Source organism: Anolis sagrei, chromosome 3, assembly GCF_037176765.1.
Source record: "Anolis sagrei isolate rAnoSag1 chromosome 3, rAnoSag1.mat, whole genome shotgun sequence".
Lineage (NCBI taxonomy): Eukaryota > Metazoa > Chordata > Lepidosauria > Squamata > Dactyloidae > Anolis > Anolis sagrei.
This window is the reverse complement of record NC_090023.1, coordinates 88856416-88877812: the sequence shown is the minus strand read 5'-3', so window position 1 is coordinate 88877812 and position 21397 is coordinate 88856416. Positions and strand designations below refer to the sequence as shown.

The 21397-nt window shown below is 36.8% G+C and overlaps 1 protein-coding gene across 2 annotated transcripts in view; it reads right to left on the bottom strand.

Moving 5' to 3' along the window:
* The window catches only part of MAP3K15 (mitogen-activated protein kinase kinase kinase 15), an 88775-nt gene that overhangs the window by 24968 nt on the left and 42410 nt on the right, over positions 1–21397 (bottom strand). For both annotated transcript variants that reach the window (XM_060770068.2, XM_060770069.2), the window contains 9 exons: positions 17180–17350; positions 14909–15021; positions 12241–12400; positions 10564–10714; positions 8193–8300; positions 7371–7420; positions 4470–4565; positions 3431–3518; positions 1203–1336 (listed from right to left, as the gene is read on the bottom strand). In XM_060770068.2, the coding sequence (XP_060626051.2) occupies positions 1203–1336; positions 3431–3518; positions 4470–4565; positions 7371–7420; positions 8193–8300; positions 10564–10714; positions 12241–12400; positions 14909–15021; positions 17180–17350 (1071 nt within the window). The remainder of the gene's footprint in view (positions 1–1202; positions 1337–3430; positions 3519–4469; positions 4566–7370; positions 7421–8192; positions 8301–10563; positions 10715–12240; positions 12401–14908; positions 15022–17179; positions 17351–21397) is intronic.

Below are 21397 nucleotides of genomic sequence, written 5' to 3'. Positions count from 1 at the left end.
GCTTGTATTGTTTATTTGAGAAATCCTGTTCCTTTGTATTTAGCACAAAATATAAACAATGGGGATAAGTAGTGACAAAAGTCAGTAACTTCCTCAACTTCAGATAGCCTAATATAAATAGGCCTTTTATCTCTACCATTAAGACAAATTCCAAATACCATAGAGTTATTGAAGCAATCCACTATGGAAGCCCTGTGGGTAACTTTGGGCATGTCTCTGAGCCTCAGAGGAAGGCAAGGGACTTACCATTCCAGCAAATAATTTAATGGGTGACCTCTAGCTAGCTCTGACTGGGAACTAGATTTAGGCTTTAGCCATTGTGGAAGGTTCGTTACTTAAAGTTTTTAAAAAAGTATCTCTCTACTACATTAATTCATCTTTTCTCTACTCACTTTCTCTTCAAAACATTAAAAATAATACCAAAAGTGTTGTAAGACATTATCAATTAATATGCATGCCAAACATTTTTGGAAAGCTCTTCTGCACTTCTAATACCACAAAGTGTTTGGATAAGATTTATTGGAAACGAATTTTCCTTAAACTGAATCACAAATATACTTCCTGAATGCATTACAGAACTATGAAAGAAGATGGTTATATCTAACACCATAGAAATGAGATGCACATCAGGCCTTATAGGTAAGAAGGAGCAAAGATACGTGTCTGAAAAAAGAGGTGGGAATCATGTGCTTCCCAAAGCTGTTTCTGTACTCACAGGCTGTTCTGTGGCACCTGAGAGTGCATGCCTCAAATATATTTCTGACACATACCCCAAAATATATTCTGAAGTATAAAAAACTGTAAAAGAATCACACATCACAGAACTCTCTCCTAAAACAAAAAACAAAAAAGAATGAAAAGCCTCCTACAATTAACTTTCAGCTTCCCTAGAAGAGGTTGTTGTGGATTTTTTTTCTGTGTCAGAAGCGACTTAAGAAACTGCAAGTTGCTTCTGCTGTGAGAGAATTGGCCGTCTGCAGGGACGTTGGCCAGGGGATGCCCGGATGTTTTACCACCCTATGGGAGGCTTCTCTCATGTCCCTGCATGGGAAGCTGGAGCTGACAAATAGGAGCTCACCACATGTCACAGATTCGAAAGTGTCCCCAGCCTTTGCAAAGCCACCTGTACCTGCTGTCTCAAAGATTACAAGGAGTTACTTACTATTCAGCAATGTGTGGGAGAATAAAATATCAAGACTTACCTGCTGTCTCTCTCAGGTATCTCTTTGATGGCTATTCGGACCTGATTGCTAAGATCTCTTCCAGCATAAACTATTCCATAGGTTCCTTTGCCTAACACCACTCTTTCTCCATTTTCATCATAATCATATTCATACTGAAAGCAAAAAGGTGAAGGGGATAAAGAAGTGCACCAAACTGATCTTTCAGAAAGGAAGAATGAACACTGTCAAAGCATAAACACACCTGTAACATATAATATTAGTAATTTTTATCTTCTTGTATTGAAATGGGAAATTGGCCCAAAACCCTATTTTTGTCTGATAAAAGCAATAGTTATAAGCAGTCAGGTAGAATCAATGCAGCAAATAGTATTCATTTTTTACACTACATCAGCAGTTGCCCCTAATCATCGTACAGAATGTAAATGGAATCAGTTTCAGTTTCAGGTTTACTGATTATATGTTTTTATGGTTGTAAACCGGGCTGAGTCCCTCTAAGAGGTGAGAAGCTCGGTATAGAAAACTTTGAAATAAATAAATAAATAAATAATATATTATAGTAGAAGAGGAGGAGCTTTGATTGAGCGAAGAATGCAAGATAAGAACAGGTAGAGTAATACAAGAGCTAATATCAGTGGGCATAGAATGCCAAATGAAATAAGTTCTTTTAAAACAGTGGTTCTCAACCTTCCTAATGCTGCAACCCCTTATAGCACAGTCCCTCATGTTGTGGTGACCCCCCAACCATTATATTATTTTCGTTGCTACTTCATAACTGTCATTTTGCTACTGTTATGAATTGTAATGTAAATATCTGATATGCATGATGTACTTTCCTTCACTGAACCAAATTTGGTACAAAATACCAGATATGCCCAATTTTGAATAGTGGTGGGGTTGGGAGGGATTGATTTTGACATTTGGGAGTTGTAGTTGCTGGGATTTATAGTTAACTGACAATCAAATAGCATTCTGAACTCCACCAATGATAGAACTGAACCAAACTTGGCACACAGCACTCCCAAGACCAATGTAAAATACTGGAAGGGCATTGATCTTGAGTTTTGTAGCTCACCTATATCCAGAGAGCACTGTGGACTCAAAAAATGATGGATCTGGACCAAACTTGGCATGAATACTCAATAAGCCCAAATGTGAACACCGGTGGAGTTTGGGGAAAATAGACTTGACATTTGGGAGTTGTCGTTCCTGGAATTTATAGTTCACCTATAAAGAGCATTCTGAACCTCCCCAATGATAGAATTGGGCCAAACTTCCCACACAGAACCCCTATGACCAACAGAAAATACTGTGTTTTCTAATGGGCTTTGGCGACCCCACTGATAATCTCTTGCGACCCCCCCCCCCCCAGGGGTCCCAACCCCTAGGTTGGGAAACAGTGTTTTAAAACAACCTGGATTATAATGTGAACACATTCCAAAACATAGTTACTAAACAGACAGCTGTATAATTTCATAACATGCAAGACATTGGTTGTCACCACCTTATTTCTCAATATGCTTTTCTGCATCTCTTCATTGAGTAGTGAAAACCAGGCACCTACAAGTACCTCTCACTTCTGTGTAAATCTTCTGTCAGTATGTCCTTGAAATTTTCTCTAGTTCATTTTGAAAGTGATTGCCAGGCTCTCTGTTTTCATATAGTATGTATCAAGGCACACTTTGTATACCCTAACATGACCTCCTCAGCAAATGAGTTCACCTTTCAAACAGTTTCATTTTTCATGCTTCAGAACTTCACAGTCCATCGCACAGAGCTGTTATGTGATATGTCCTATTACCTAAATGACACAACACGGTAATGTTTCTCCAGCACACCCATATTTCATGGCTACAATGCTGCAGAAAACAGTGCCCAGAGAACAGCAACTGGGTTTAGTAAATGCCAACTCAGATATAATTTCAGTGTATTTCTATATAGAGCAAACCTCCAGATATCCTACTGAGTTCAATGGCTGACTCTCAAGGAAGTGTTCAAACAACGGCATTCTCATTATATGTAAAATATTACTGCTTTACATGTTAAAACCAGCACCATGAATTCAGATTGGAAACAAAATGGAAGTTTGACACAAGATTGGTAACAGGCAGTCCCAAAAATACACTTTGTAAAAATGGGGTTCCTACTATATTACAATCTGATTCGTGTTCTTCTTATAACACTATCTATATTATATGCATAGTTCTTACACATTTAAATGTTTTTGTTTCCTCAAAAAAATTACTTACTTCTAATGTGTCCCCATCAATCTCTCCTTCAAGTTCTAGGGAATTTCCCACACCATCCGTTAAAATCTCTTTAACCAAAGTGCAGAATCTGAAAACAATACATATCCCACATGAAATCAAGACCTGCTGTTGTGTTTTAATAATAAATGAATATAACAACAAACGTGCTTTCACTATTTCCTTTTTTAAATTGTTATTGCTTCAGTTTTCCATTTACTCCTTTCTGATAGACATCAAAATGCTCTGTACTTCAAAGTATTCACTAATCTATAAACCTGTCTGTGAAACAGTTTTGTTTGATTGGTATAATCACCTTAAATCAGTACTAGCCCCAGACATTTTCCTGTGTGAATCAAAGCCCAAATAGCAGCATAAAGACCTTGTGTGCATGCAGAGAGGAAGAGGCAGGTTGCTAGCTCTAAGGCAAACAATTTCAAACTCATGCTGAAAATAAAAGAGTCTCAGATAGGTGATTGAAATATGTACCTTCAAAATCAGATAATTTTTTTTAAAATGTTTGAGTGGGCACAGCTATCATTTTAATGCATGGAAAAATGATCCATTACTCATTGGCAAACCATGAAACTTTCAGAAATGTACAAAAATGAATTTATCAAGGTGATATGAATTTAAAGAATTTGGCTTGTGTAATGAATTTGAGTTATGAAATTAAAGTATCAGATAAATACATCCAGAAATAATATTCTGCTTCTTACACAAAAATAAACCAAAGTTTATAGAATACTCTTAGAGTGCTGTGTGATTTCTGAGTTATATGGCCATATGCTAACAGCATTTTCTGCTGACGTTTCACCTGCATCTGTGAAATGTTTCACCTGCATCTATTCTCTGATGATTCCAGCCACAGATGCAGGCAAAACATCAGAGCAGAAAATGCTGCTAGAACACGGCCATGCAACATGGAAACCACAGCACCCCAGTGATTCCAGCCATGAAAGCCCTCGACAATACACATAATACTTTTAATTTATATATGGTTTTAGCATTTGTGATAAAGAAAGTAAAATGGGTATCTTACCTACTACACTGGTTTTCTGTAGAAAAGTAGATTTGAAAATCATCAGAGTTGTCATGGACATACAGAAAACAACATCGTTCATCGAATTTAGATATACTACAAAAAGGCAAGTAAAAGCAAAGTTACGCAAGGCATGAACAGAGAGAGGTCCTATGAAAGTGGAGATGTTACATATTCACAGCCGTTTGAGATGACTTTAACAACTGTGGTCCCAACTTGGGAATCCTGGGATGTGTAGCTTAATGTAATATAATGATTACTTATATGAATGGGTTTCCTACTATGAATATGAAGAAAAAGGAAGAATGGAAGGAAAACTGCATAGTACAGAATGGCCATCCACATCTGCGGGACTGAAGTCATGGTTTCATTTATTAATATCTGACAAAGTATGTCCTTTCTAGGCATTTTCTTGGTCCCCCAAACTAACTTCATGGTATTTTTGGTCAGAAGGGGTTTTTTTTAATGCAATAGGTTCACTATTATCTGCAGTTTCACATATTCACATAAAGTTTGGGAATGTACGTGACGGTAGCAAAGGAAACCATAAAAACTTGCATGGTGGAATTCTGGAAAAGGAGAAGGATCTAAACACACTACACAGATTGAATAATCAGATACCCAAAATAATTCCCATGCTTTCATCCTAAGCCATCCTGCGATTTGTAGTTTGGTAAAGTATTTACAACCCTCTATTAGTCAGATGTCTCCTAGATTCTACTTTCCTGAACCACCACAGTTCTAACAGTTTTCCAATAATTGAGTCAAAGCATCTCAGTGAACTACAAATCCCAGGATTCCTTAGCATATCAGATTGCTATAATTGTACAGCACAGATACATTTCTTTGATATGTGACCTTCAAAGAAGAAAAATGTTGTAAACTACGATTTAGTTGCTTTTTCTGTCTCAAATATCTTTGTGTTACTAACCATCTTATAAAAACTCAGATCAAAAATCCAATGAAAGTAAAGGTATTTTTAGATTTACAGAATATATTCCAAGTGGTTATAAAAGGATATCATACAGAGCCAAAAAGCAGTGATCTCCACCCTTTCCCTTTCCAGAAGCACGGTTTTTCCTAAGACAAGTATAAACCTCTGCCATTCAAATGGCTGACGTTTGCAGACAATGTTTGTCTACTGCTATATGCATGAGGCAGATAAATCCATACCACACTCGATGAGCAAGAGGAGAAAGCAATGACAATTTTCAAAGGCTATGTAAGAAAAGCCAATCAATATCTATCAGACTTTCCAATTTGCTAGTCTAAATATAACATTTTGTACAGCAATGTACGTGGAAAGAAAGATTAAACAAATTCTTCCAGCAATGATAGTGTGAACTTGAGCAATGTAAGGAATATTTTATTTTTAAAGTAACGTAATGTAAAAGCATAAAAATGTCAATGTAATGGGAGGAGAGAGAACAAGAAAAAAAATCCCAAGGTAATAGTCTGAGCAATGATTAAAATATTAAACAGCCTTCATCTTATAATGTCTTCTTTTTAAAAATTGAAATGCTTTCCCTTAAGTGCTGAAAAAATATTTAACAGTTTAGTACTGAAAAAGATTAATCTGCTCGTTCAGTTTAGAAGGTTATGAAAATCTAAAACTAAATTGTTTTGTTCCTTTTAACAAAGGACGGGATCATTTAAGAAAACCATGGGAAGTGCTATAAATTCACCAACCATTAGTATAAAATGGTTATTTGGAAAATTTCTCCAAGGGGCCACTCCCTTGAACTAGCCATTTTTAAAAATGTCTCTTACTTCTTCATGGCACTAGAGAAGGAATCGACTTTAAATCCAGTTTCTGTCTCCTGCAGAATTCTGAGGTTTGTAGTTTAGTGAGGAGCTTTTAACAACCTCACTAAACTACAAACCCCAGAATTCTGCTGGAGGCAGAAACTGGATTTAAAGTGGATTTCATTCTCTACTGTGACAAAGTGTTTGTGGACCTTTTAAAAACATTTTTATTAATTGTAGACACAAATAAGAGTAATATAAATCTCGATAATGAAATTCCACTTACATTTTCACTAAATATAATGTATTTTATTTACTGAAGCATATCAATCCCAATTCCACCTTTATCACCCACTTGTGTCCAGCAGTTCCCCGCCTTCGCCTCCCACCCACTGGAAACAGTTGTATTTTCAATTCAAGTATTATTTTAATTGATCATTCGTGAGGAAAGCGTGATTTAGTTCTTTATATTTTTTTCTTTTACTCTAGCTATCAGAGTTCCCCATTTGAAGTCATATTTCTTCTTACAACAGAATGCTGTGTATTTCAATCTCCTTTCAAAAATATAATCCTGGAGCATACAGTCTGCTAAATATTCAAGCCATTTTTCCTGTTATTTCCACCTCAAGGCTACTGTTGCTTGGGCCGCTCCTATGTTTTGTGCTATAAGCCCATTTATTAGTACTACTCTTGCCATATATATTCTGAATTTAAAAATCCCTTTTATTCAGCTTTATTTTTTGCCCTAATCCTTCTTCCATCTTTCTTTAGTTTATTATAAGACTTTTGCATCTTGTCACAGTCCCAACACATATGCATAAAAGAGCCAATTTTGTTGCCAACATAGTTTTGACTATGTTATATGGGAATGGAGGAAGAACCACACTTCTATCTTTCTTGAACATAAACCACTGGCTGGTATCACCAGTTCTAAAATAGGTTATTATTGGTTGGATCCAAGTTCAGCAATGCTTAAAACTATAACAACTTAAAACCAGCAATGATAGTGTGAACTTGAGCAATGTAAGGAATACATAGCTGTTCTAGCCCTTGTCTGCTTGTAAACACAAGAAGAAGAAAAACTGCCATAAAATCCCAAGGTACAATAAAGGATGGAACAAACAAACAAACAAACGGCATCTTAATGATACTCACCTTATTCCTCTAACGGAGGAAGCTGTGAAATTCCACTCATGAATCTGTTTCTGCAAATTGATTTTGAAAAATTCAGCCAAATCAAAGACTCCTCCACAGTATTTTAAACCTTTGTTTTTAAATCTATCCCCACTGACATTCATCTGGTTCTCAGCATTTCTCAACTCCAGAAGCAGATTTTGAAGGAGTTAAATGATTTGCAATGGAAATAGAAACCCAATAAATTCTTCTTTTATTAATATAAAGTTTAAATTTATTTTTACTCGTGGAAAGAAAATAAGCATCCAAACAGTTTGTCTTGGGCCAACGGACCATGTTTTCCTGTACCTATTGGGTTTTTAAGGTTTACCACTTTACTGGTAGGATTAAATTAGTTTGAAGTAAAGTTTCCGAAACTACATAGGAACCAATGAATCCTGGAGAAACAGATACTTTCTAAAAATGAAATAGATAAAATATATGAATTCATTGGGTGAAATTGATCTGACTACCCCTGTAAGTACAAACATTCCGGTTATTGTATTTCTGGACATTGTTATCCCATTTTGGTTGATAGATTTAGTTGTGCACCTTGTTTGCTTATGCAATTTGAGAAAGAACCACTTTCAAATTGTGTGCTTTGAAGTTGTTCCCTTCTAAAACCATACTGGGCCTAAAATAAACTGTTTGTTACCAATGCATTTCCCTGCCCACCTCCTCTTAACACCCCAGTCTTCCCATCTGAGAAAATGGGAAGATATTCTCCATGCCACTTCTTGACAGAGAAGTCAGTGTGCGATTTCTTACAGTAAAGAAGTAAAGACAATTCAATGCCAAACTTACCACTTCAGTAGGAGACACATGCCAAAGGGAAACAGTTCTCTCCTCTGCTTCACTATTGATTGAAACGTATGCAGGCTGGTAGACCTTGGTTGGTTCTATTACTAAAACCTAAAGAAAGCACAGATTTGTTCACTGGAGTCTTACTCCAGCCACAGCATGAGACTTGAAGTATGAGCAGCAAGGTGATTAAAGCTGCTCCTAAACTTATTAAAGAGTAAGCCCCTTTACACTTAGTGGTATTGATTTTGAAATAAAGATACCAATTTATTTATAACAGATATATTTTCCCCTCCTTCATTAAAGGATCACTAAGTGGATAATTCATTATACTATACAAGCTTCATATAGCTTTTTGTACTGACTCCTTTTTTGTGTTTCTTGTATAATATATAATTCTGTAATTTATCACTACTTATAAATTACAAGGTACTGTCTTCCAGATATTGTTGAACTGCAGCTCCCAAACCCTCTCACCACTGGATATGCTGGGTAGGGCTTACAGATGTTTCCTCTTAACAACATCTAAAAGCCATACTTCCCACTTCTCATACACACACACACACAGCAAACTCAGTTCTCTGTGTGGTAATTATTATGTAGCCAAAATAGTTACTTCAGAAGGGAGGCATTAGCAGTAGTTGGAAATCCAGCAATACAAAAGTAAATATTTGGAAAAGTAACTGGCACCATTTTCCTGATAAAATACATTTCTGTGCAAAACAAATATGGATTTTTCTAAAGAATAAAACCCACATTGTAAATAATGTTTTTTAAAATGGCAGTATTCCATAACAGGGGAGACGAAATGCCTGTAAGAATACAATTTACCAAGATGTACATTTCCTCTCTCTCCCTTTCCCTCCTTGTAGCCTGTGGGAGGTGGAAGACGACAAAATTAAGTGATGGGCTCAAATTGATCTATTCATGTCCCTTTCAGAAAGAAGAACCTCCTTGCCTCAACCCCAGCTGCCCTGAGTGGCAGATGGAAGCAGTACCATCTATTTATCATGTCAGAAGCAAGTTGAGGGTACTGTTATAATGTATTTAAAACACAAACAGAGTTTAAAAACTTGGCATTATACTAAATGTACCTTCTACAAACTCTTCTACATTTCCCCTTTAAGTGTTCCCTCCTTGAGCCCTCCTTGGGAGTTCATTCATTTCAACAAAGGTGAAAGGGGAAGCTTTCTCATTCAGGTGAGCCATGACTTCACAACAAATATATATTTATTTATTATTTATTTCCTATATTTATACCTCACCCTTCTCCCCCCACGGGGGACTCAGGGCGGCCTCACAAAAACACCTTACAGTGTCATCACAATAAAACAATCAACAATACATTAAAATATAAAAGAAATTAACAATAATTAAAAAATTGATTGACACATGCCAATTAAAATCAGAGTCTAAATTCAGTCTGGGTCAAATCATTGCCATATAAAGAAAACCACAGTACAACCTAGTGCCTTCAAAATATTTTGGTCTACAAATTATCTCATCACTGACCATACTGACTGGGTTGATGAGTTATAGTAAAAAAAATATCTCTAGATATACTAGTTTTTCTAGCACTGATATAACTCATAAGTATGTCTACAACTCAATACTGTTAAACACTTCCTCTGCTTATATAAAATGCATCTGCTCCTTAGCAAGTTTAAATAATACTTTGGTGCAACTGTCATATGGCATAACATTTTTTTTATTCCTAGGAGATGATACTTCTCTAGCAATAAGTGGCATAAAGAAGATGGTGCCTATTGCTCACATGAGTTTGATGACAGACAACTACACACAGCTTTGGCAGTAAAAGACACAGCCATGACATGCCCACTGCTGTGAAGGCCCACTTTATTTGCCTGAAAACCAGGATATGGTCAACCAACTCTATTCTACTCAACAGGCAGGAGTGTATAAGACAGGTTTAGCTATCAATCTAATTTCTACCAACTAGTTGAGTGCTACTCAAAGTGGTGGACTCTGGACTGTTGCTGGTCAATGGCCCTCATGAGTTTCTATGAAACAAAATAACAATTGGAGCCAATGGACACTACTCAGTACAACTAGGCATGGGCAAAGTTGGGCCCTTCTACTGGCTGTTAGGAATTGTGAGAGTTGAAGTCCAAAACACCCAAGTTTGCCCATGCCTGGTATAACTGCTTGGTAAACTGAGGGGAAAGCAATGCCTGTTCTCCGTGGCAGATAGCCCACTGTAATGGTCCATGTGGTACACCACAATTTTCTTTTGTTTCTAATCCAACAGCAAAAACACACAATTCTATGCATATCTACTCAAAGTTCTCCCAGGAAAGAATATATATAATTACAGCCCAAGTCTACAAAATGCATATCAGCTTGTGAGTCTTACTGGGAATCGCAAGCCATTTGTTGTTTCTTTGGTTGCTTCAAAAATTATATCCAGCCAGAAATTCAATCTCTCTTGTCTAGGAGAATGCTCAATGGTGTATTTCTTGAAACGCTGAATCAACATCAGATTCTGCACTAAGGACTTCAAATACCTGAAATCACACATAAATTAATGGTAAAACAAGCCCTTTTGAGCAAATATCCATTAATCAAAATAGATGGATTAGTAAACCAATGGCTGTTTTGCTTTGTAAACACCTTCCAAGATGCTGTAACTTAGTTCTACCATCAGAATCACATATGTGTAAAAGTATTCTTCCAGCTTTAATTTGAAATTTAAAATCAGCTTGGTTGGCAGGTGAGCAACATCTCTATAGAAGCAGAAAAGATACATGGATTTATTATACATTTTCAAATTTAAAGTGTGACTTGTAGATTACATTCCTTGTAGATTCTTAACTGATGAATTATCATAGGCAATGTATCCCTTAGCCTTTCTTCTCAAAGCAAACAGCTACCTTGTGCAATATGAAACTTACATTGTTTCTTTTTGCAGAACGGTTACATAAACTGATGATTTGCCAAATATGACATTCAGGAATAAATAATACCAATTTTAGAGTTGTCAATACCATAGCCTATCAGATTTTTGTGGTTCTAATAGTTGTATAGAAATGGGTCCCTTAAAGATGTTAAATCTTATCATAGAACTAATGGGAGAAAGTGGAAGTAATGGCAGGAATAGAGTGAAGAGTTTCTCTATTAATACAGTAGTTTAAAGAAATATATGAATAAACAGAACAGGAACGCTTTCAGAATCTTGTCCCGAACATACTGATCATGTTAAGAAGCACGAATAGGAAGTCAGCTGATACTCTGAACAGATGTCCATGACAGGCACCACAATCTATTCCCATAAATGTTCTAGTACAGTTTGGGCTCCATTCACATTATCAAGTTATGTGGGCATGATTATTCATGGTTTTGATTAATATGGTCTCTCTGAAAATAACTAGGTCTTCAAGTGCAACTTTATGATCAACTTTTGTTCTTTCAAGTTAAAAAAAATATGATTTTTTTTATTCAGGGTTTTCCCACTTTCCCAGGAGTCTTGAGCATCTAACCCCATCATAGGAGATATATATGATTTGAAGACTTTATTGAAGAAAAGTACAGTATGATTCCAAAACAGAGCTTGGAAATGCAACTTTCATTGGATAACAACTACCAAAATTGCAGTCAGTATGGCTATTGCTCACACTGGCTGATAATTTTGGGAATTATAATTCAACTTCCTAACTGTGAGAGCTGTTCAGCAGTGGAACTCTCTGCCCTGGAGTGTGGTGGAGTCTCCTTTTTTGGAGGCTTTTAAACAGAGGTTGGATGGCCATCTGTTGGGGGTGCTTTGAATGTGATTTTCCTGCTTCTTGGCAAGGACTGGATGGCCCACAAGGTCTCTTCTAACTCTATGAACGTTTCCCAAGATGTGTTCTGAACTACTGACTTCCCATACAAACCACAGAGAATCACTGAAACAACCCAGCTTACATTTATTTCACTTTTGCATTTCCCAAGAATGCAAATATTGGCACTCTGCCATTATCATTGTCGTGCAATAAAGAATACTGAGCTCTGAGCTTTGGAAAATGTACAGCTTGAATTATGTGGTGATACATACCAAATAGGTGGTTTCAGCTTGAATAGCCTCTCTGCTGCTTGCACAGCTTTGCCAATGTCACTTGCCAACATGCTGACACTGAAGAACTGCCCAACATCCCAGTAATTGTTCATTTTTTCTAAGCTTCCTTTTCTTCCCAACAAACTGTTTAACCGCACACCTTGAAAAAAACAACATAATAAGAAAACAGTAGAGTAAGAAGAAAATAATCTGCAGCTAAAGACTGAAAGGAACATAGCAAACATTTTGAATCATGTGGAATATGACCTCAAGATTATTCACTGGAAGAATAGTTTTTCTGAAACACCTACCACTAAATTATCATGGGGAAAATAAAGCAGATGTAATTCTTCTTCATGCACTCCTTTTAAGAGCAAGGTAAAGGTAAAGGTTTCCCCTCAACATGAAGTCTAGTCAAGTCTGACTCGGGGGGGGGGGGGGTCCCATCTCCATTTCTAAGCCAAAGAGCCAGTGTTGTCCACAGACACCTCCAAGGTAATGTGGCCAGCATAACTGCATGGAGCGCTGTTATCTTCCCACCGAAGCGGTACCTATTGATCTACTCACATTTAAATGTTTTCAAACTGCTAGATTGAAACAGTGGGAGCTCACCCTGTCCCATGGATTCGAACAGCCAACCTTCCAGTTAGCAAATTCTGCAGTTTAGCAGTTTAAGAGCAAATCAGTCATTATATTTTCATGGTAAAAATAGGGCTAAGTCATTTTATGTTATTCATTGTCATAATGAATAATTTAATCAGTTTTCACCCCACTATATTAAGTGAAGGGGGAAGTCTCCAGCAGCAAGGATCTTACCAACAGGGGGTAAGCAAGCCAAGGCTGTGAGGGTAGATCTTTTCAGGATCCACTCCTGAATAGAGAAACACACATTATAAGGAACTTCCCCTGCACATCCACACCCCATCTGATCTCACGAGAGAAGGGAGGAAAGATTCAGTAAACTTTCATTTTCAAGGTATTCACTTAGCTTCTCCCTTTGTCAATGCCACATGACATCAGGTGGAAGACTGCTAAGGTTTGATAAGCTATAACCTTGTCATCAGTGATTTCCAATGGCTGGTTCATGAAAGCCCATATTTTCATCATGCACTGGATAATATAACGTAATGCACAACAATTATTTTTATGACTGGGGTTGTACCTGAGTGAGTCCAAGGAATGCGGAAAAATAAGAGAGGAGCTTGGAGATGAATATCCTTGCTAGCATTTGTCAATACTTGGAACATTCCTTCCTTGTTTTTCTCTTCCTCTTTTAAATGCCTTTATTCAATGGTTGATGCAGTTATCCCATCTTTAGGCTACTGCAAATATTTTCTTTGACACAATATTATTTATAGTGAGAGGGGATGATTTTAAGGAATTCATTATCTACAAGATCTTAAGATAGGCAGGGGAGAGCTAAAGAGGACTGTTGAAATAGGAATGTGTCCACAAGGGCATCTCTATTGATGCAGTACAGATGCCCTTGAACATTTTAATATTCTTTCCAGCCTAAGTCAGAGCCATTGAATACAGGAAACATCATTTTGCAAAAGTTAATACTAGAAATTTTAATACCTATGAGAAAACTTACAGCACAGATATACCTCAGCTGACAAAGTAAATTTGCATTACCAAATTTCTTTAACTGAATATTTGCTACAGAGAGAAAATGGGAACACATCCTAAAAGCATAAAAACAACTAGCAGTTTGATATGTTTCAGAAAAACTTCCATTCCATTGTGCACATGTATAATTTATACAAGAAGATCAGGTAAGCCTTGCATAAATAAACAAAGACATTGAATTTTCTATGAACTATGTTAGTGCTTCTTCAAAAATGCTTCTTAGGGTGAGGTTTTCCCCTTTCACCAGCCTCTATTTTTCTAGATAGATAGATAGATAGACAGACAGACAGACAGACAGACAGACAGACAGACAGACAGACAGACAGACAGACAGTCAGACAGACAGACATAGATATAGATATAGATATGTTTTGTGTGTGTGTGCAATTTTAAAAAAAAAATACACATACACACAAACATATATAATATATATATTTCAACAAGTTGGGCATAGTTGAGGAGGCAGGATTATCTGCTTTGTTTGCAGTTCACACATGCTATAGTCAGGAGGCAACTGTTGTGTGTATACATAGCTACAATGGGATGGCTAATGTAGAACGCTGCTCTTTCCCAGCTCAAGCTTTATTGCATTGTTGCCGGCAGACAGGTTACTACAACCCAACGCCACAAGTCAAGGTTTATTCAGCCCTCTTTCACTTTCCTCCCCGTTCTGATGCTCCTAAAACCCTTATAGCTGCATAAAGAATGAGGAGGAAAGGAGGTGAGCAGAGAAGACAGAAAAGGTCTTTTAAAAAGAGTTTTGTCCACAGAAGTTGTGTTCATTGAAGCATGTCTATACAGATAATGTTAGAATATTCCAATATACGTCACAATGGCTGCAACCATTATTGTTAAATATCCCAGTCAATGCACAACTATTCACGGGAGTGTATCAACATTTCAGTTTCATGACACAATGTCTAACCATTAACTGCATCTCTGTCATGTATTGTAGGCCTCAAATTTAAAGTTTCAGAGTTTCAGAGGAATAAATAACCCAAGAACAGCAACAGTATTATTAGAATAATATATTGTTCACCTATTTTTCTGAGTTCCATGGAGGTTTCAAACTGCTGCCCTGCAACAATCAGCAAGACTGCAAGGTTAATCCCAGAATACAGAGTTGACTGGAGCTCAAACCCTTTACGATACCTGCAGAAACAAGATTTAACAAACCAGAAACCAGTATTGCAAAGAAACCAACATCTCAGGTTTTTAAGTTCTTTGTAGGTTTTTCTATCCAGATTGCTTTGTTTTCTTAGTGGAGTGTTGTGTGGTTTCCAGGCTGTATGACTGTGTTCTAGCAGCACCTTCTCCTGACGTTTCACCTGAATATGTGGCTGGCATCTTCACAGGATCTCAGCCACAGATAACAGCCACAGATGCAGGTGAAATGTCAGGACAAAATGCTACTAGAACATGGCCATAGAACCCAGAAACCACACAACACTCCATTGATTCCAGCTGTGAAAGCCTTTAACAATACTTTGTTTTCTTATCTTGAAAAGATGAAAGCGGTGGATTAATCCACATATATGATTAAATGTTTTTTTTTTAAAAATGTTCTTACTATGTATGCTATACATTATTTTGTTACATGTCAATACAATGTGTTTGATCCATTCAGTTTCTCAATAATCTTAATTTTCACTTAGGAAATAGGAAGTCTCCCATAAAGAAGGTTCAACACACAAGATCAGCAATTCTATATACAGTTGCAGCGCAGTGAGTCCTATTATACTCTGCAATACCTATTCCTGAATTGCCTTACTTGGAAATTTTGCATTGCGAAATTATTTAACATCTTAAAAAGGCACTTCTTCCACAATTTATTCAAATCATCAACAACAAAAACATGAATAGAATGGCAAATACATCTGTGACACTTCAATATTATGAAGAAAAGCCTGCCAGTAAATGCTGCTTGACAATGGAATAGACTGTTTTGGACAGTGGTGGGCTCTCTTAAACCAGGATGCCCATACCTGAGAAGGGCTGCAGTGGCAGATTCCCTGAATCCTAGAAATACAGAGCTGGAAGATACCAAAAGAGACCATCCAGTCCAAACTTCTAGAATGGCAGGATTAGACTAGATGGCACTCACAGTCTCCTCCAGTGTTATAAACAAAGGAACGCTTATCAGAACTAGCCATACAATCCAGAGCATTCTAAAGATGTTTAGATAGGAAGATACAATGTTCTGTGCCTTAATGTTTTAGATTTCTGAACTAAAAGTCATACTTTGAACTGTGAGTTTCCTGAAAACACAGGGCATCTTATAGATTAGATCTAGGCTAACAATGTACATACAAATCCTTCTTATAATCTCTTCTGTTTTGTAAACTTTGGCTGACCATTGCTGGGACAGACAGAATTTAAGGGCCCAAATGCCACAGCTGCCAAATTTTCAGTCCCTCAGACCTCGGTGGGCTATACACACCTCTTTGGGGAAGGAGGAGGAAAGGGTATTCTAGGCCTAACAGAGATAGAGAGTAGTTTTAAAACATGTGATTACTTATTTTAGGTTGCTTTCATTTTTGGTGGAACAAGGTCAAAGATGGAGGTCTTTCAGTTAAATCCCAGAGATGCAGATTCGAATAACCACTAAGCCATACAATTTAATGGGGGCTTTTTGGCCACATAAAATGGAGGGCAAGTGAGCCATGTACACAACTATAAGTTCACTGGAAAAAAGATAGTACATACATTTAACCAATGCATATATGTGGCTTTTTAAACAAGCTTTTGAGAATGCGTAGTCTCTAGTTGCTCTGCGCAGTAGTCACACATTCTTGCACTTTATCCTATGCTTTCTCCCCATTGTTGCAACTTACACTTATTCCATTCCTATTGTTTACAGCTTGGCCATGTTTACAACAGCTTATCGCCACTTTTTGATGACCTCAGTTTTATTGAGTTTGAGTTGATGTTTTTATATGCATGTTTTATTTTATTGTATTTTATATCATGCTTCATTTTTATGTTTGTTTTTAGGCACTTTGTGCCATCTATACACTGCCCTGAGTCCCTTTGGGGAGATCGTCTCAGGATATAATAATAATAATAATAATAATAATAATAATAATAATAATAATAATGTAACAAATGCATAAAATAAATGAAATACAGTGTGGCCTTGTAACTGCAGAACCCATATGCACAGTTTCAGTTATCTCCACTCTTTTTTATGAGGTTTACTGCCATCCTAAAGTGGCTAATTGGTAAAGAATTCTGAACATTGTCCTGGAGTACTCTGATTTGCCTTTTCCTAATAACATGGAAACACTTAGCACACCATCATTTCTCTTACCATTCAATGGCCCTGTCCCGGCTACTGTTGTCTTTACAATCTGAATCAAGGAATATATCCTTATAGATCCTTCCACACAGACAGAACATGTCTGGTGCTGGGTGATCACATGTCTGCAGGACCTGTAGCAACACTTGTAGTGCCTTCCCCCTGTCACCAGCATTGTTCCTTCTGGAATTCAGGCAGAAAAGTATGTATGTTAGTTTGCTCATAGAAACCACAACCTAATGTATCTCATTTTTTCAATCTCAAAAATATACAGAAGTCTAATTGAAACCTAATGAGCAGAATGTTTAAAATAAAACTACCATATAAAAACAGCCATACTTTTAAAATACAAAGTCATTCACAAAAAATAAAAGGGCAACCAATACAGTCCACTAGAGATCTTTATGTATAGTCAGTTGTGAAATGCCTCATCAAATAAAATGATATTTCCATATGAAGTCTGCTTGACTCATAATATTTTTCCTTCAACTCCTTCAATTTAAAGAGCATAGAACCAAGTTCATATGCTGGGAAGCTATCATACATCAAAATTATTCACAGAATGTCTTTGCACTGACTTGAAAGTTAAGGTTGTTCATGGAGTTTATTTCAATGCTCCCTAAAATCTGATACTAGATTTGCCACCTTTAAATGAAACCTTTAAATGAAATATTTGTATTGAATTGGAAAAGTGTAAATAAATTATCAGCATTGTGCCATTCCTTACAGAAGAATGTCTGCAAAGATATTGGTGCAAAATACAAAACTAACCAACAGGCTGTTTTGTTTACTTAATACCTGGAATTTCAGTGGATATAAAATATTTTTCTGAACTAATGCAATGTAGGGAGTCATGAAGTTTTTGTTTAATGTACAACACTGTTATAATCATAAACAAAAAAACAAAGGATCTCACTAGGGTGAAAGTGACAAAGTTTTTTTCCATCACAAGTGTTACTTTAGGATCTCGAGCTAAATAAATGGAAAAGTCACTTTCCATGTTGACATAAAAATGATACCTTCCTGTGAACAGGAAAAAACAATTTGGAAGTAAAAAAGCAAACATTACTTTGTTGCTTAAAAGACACTTTAACAGACTCTGTTAATCTCCAGCAAAGTTTAAACAAATTATCTGATCTGTTGATGAGCTGCTGATACCAAGGTATCTAGGATAGAAGCTTATAAGACACGTGTAACTCAGTGGCACACAAACATCTCTAGTATTTTTTCCACTTTTGCCCTTGAAAAGGAAATGACTTATGTTGAACTCCCTCAGCTTCTGAATTAATCAAAAGATCATAAACATCACCATACAAAGGATTCTTCTATGCATGCTCAGGTGGTGAAATTATACCCACAAAGAAATATACCTATACAGGTTTCAAATATCTGTCTCATTTTGATGACAATCCATGACATTGTTATTTGCAAGTAGTCCACGATATTCAATCACTGGAAATTTATAGTTGTCCTGCACCAGATTATCTACAGGCAGGTGACTGAACATTATTCACTTTTAATGGAAGTAAGTGTACACATCGTCAAAGCAACACACAACTCCAATATCCACATAATATAATTGTAGACACACTGCTGAGGCACTTGGCCTTAAAGGATTGTGTGGCTTTATGGAGATGTAGTAAATGGCTGCCATGTTTTACAGACAAAGCCCAGCAAGACTTTTTGAGCATGCATTGAATCACAAACAGTGACTGTCACTGTGGACCCTGCAACAATTTTGGGATTCCATTTGGCAAGAAATGAGCTCCAACTATATTTACTGGCATGAAAGATCAATGTGTAGCCTACATGGACCCAGGACCCAGCTTATCGAAACCAATTCCCCTAGCCTGTTGTGGATGTGGAATGACAGATGTGAGACTATAAACGAGGCATGGGCAAACTTTGGCCCTCCAGGTATTTTGGACTTCAACTCCTATAATTCCTAACAGCCAGTAGGCTGTTAGTAATTGTGGAATTTGAAGTCCAAAACACCTGGAGGGTGGAATTTTGCTCATGTCTGTTATAAATGGATGGAGGCCATCATGCAGTTCCCCTACAATCTGGGAGTAATATGGAGCATCTCAACTGTGGTATAATCAGAATACAGGACTCACTTTCCAAAAACCCAGATATAGCCTGAAAGTCAAAGCTTCCCATTTGATTAATAAGGTGTGGCAAAAATCAAACTTGAAAGCACACACAGCCAGCCCCAATACTTGGGAGACCAGATCGGGAAAAGACTTCAAAGCTGACTGAGAGCCATTATTCTGGAGACTCAAGGAAGCTTTCAAATGTTTAACATTGGTACTCATCAACAACAGTTGTTACAGACTTGACTAAAGTTGGCAAAATCAAACTGAAAAAGAGTTGCAAGGTGTCAGTGAAACAAGGTAACAATTTTGTTAAGTGAAAAAAATAAGAGTAGACTACGGACAGATCAATTATATGGGATAGTGATCATGTTATTCTTCTGTAGCCAGTTTTAGAAATCAGATTATAAATAGCAATATAAAATGTGGCATTTAATGTTTCCATACAAGTTCTTTTTCAAGCAATTTGTTAACATACACACAGTTCATCCCCTTTCCATGGTCTATTACTGCTTCTCTTTCTATTTTACAAATAAAATCTAACACCTACTGAAAGATGCTAAATCTTTTACTTGAAGAAGAAAGTCCAAAATGTTATTTCTGATGAATATGTAACTATGTCATAATCTTATCTGACATTCTGGAGGATGTGGCAATGCATTTATTTGTGTGGACAGGGGAAATGCACAAAAGCAGTAAGTTTACCTGTGCAATTTTTATACAGAAAAAAAAACCAAATAAAACCCAAGCCTGGAAAAATGTGTGGAGCAGTACATGGCTCTGGGAACTGGACAAAGATTATTTCAGGGGAGCAAGAAACAAGAATGAAATTGAACACAAAGAGTAAAAAGATCTACCCTCAAAAACTCAGAAATAATTTCCCCTAAAATACAAGTTTTCAGAATAGTTTCAAAATGATTTGGATGGGAGTCTTAAAGAACTCTAAAACATTACTTGGTGTACACAATAATGTGAACATGGCACAAGTTGTCCTCTAGATCCTAAAATGTACCAAATACTTATTCTTATGAGTTTTGGTTAGAAATTCCTTTGTTTGGTAAACAGTCATAAGAACTAAATAATTATCTAATTCTTGATATAGTATCACTTCTGGGGTATTCTGGAACAGAATCATGAACCCCCCAGGACTTTAAGATCATCTGGGAAGGCCCTGCTCTCGGTCCTGCCTTTGTCACAAGTACAGCTGGCGGGGATGAGAGACCGGGCCTTCTCAGTGGTGGCCCCTCGGCTATGGAATGACCTCCCTAAGGATATCAGATTGGCCACCTCTTTTTTAACATTTTGAAAGAGAGTCAAGACTTGGCTCTTTGAGCAGGCATTTCCAAATACAGTGTAATAGACATAGGAAAATGGAATGGTTGAATGATGTGATTGGACAATGTTTTTAATAGGAGACTCTAATGTTCATGTTTGTCTTGATTTTGTTATGGTTTTATATACAATGGTTTTATTGTATTGAAATTGTATTTTATGGTCTTGGCACCAATTGTGAACCGTCCCGAGTCACTTGCGGGCTCAGAGGGACTGTATATAAATATAGTAAATAAATAATCATAGAATCGTAGAGTTGGAAGAGACCCATGTGCCATCTAGTCCAACCCCCTGCCATGCAGAATGGCTGAAAGGAACAAAAAGAAAAGCTCTACATTCAGCTGCACAAGCTGCAGGCTTAGCTGGTGGGTCAAAAATGTGGGATTTTCTGCCTTGATATTCTGGATTATATATGACTGTGTAGAAGGGCCCTAAAATATTACAAAACATTATAATTCACCAGCACCTTTTTTAATTGGAAAACAACTGACAAGGTATCCATAACATTACTTACTTACATATATAAGCAAACAACATAAGCAAACAGAGTTTTACTTTTGTTTTCTTTAGATTAAGAGCTTTATAGAGAAAGAAAGACAGTGTTTATATGTGCCTGTGTATCTTTAGATTGTGGTCTATTGTTTACTGTGCTTGTGGCCACCACAAGATAGTTGCACAATCTCACTAGTCAACACTTTCTGTTCTTAGAAATGACTAACAGCTGAAAGGGTCTCTGAGGTGTTGGGTTAAAGCATATGTATCTTGATAGTCCTTGCAGTCAATCTGGTCACCTTTTCATCAAGTT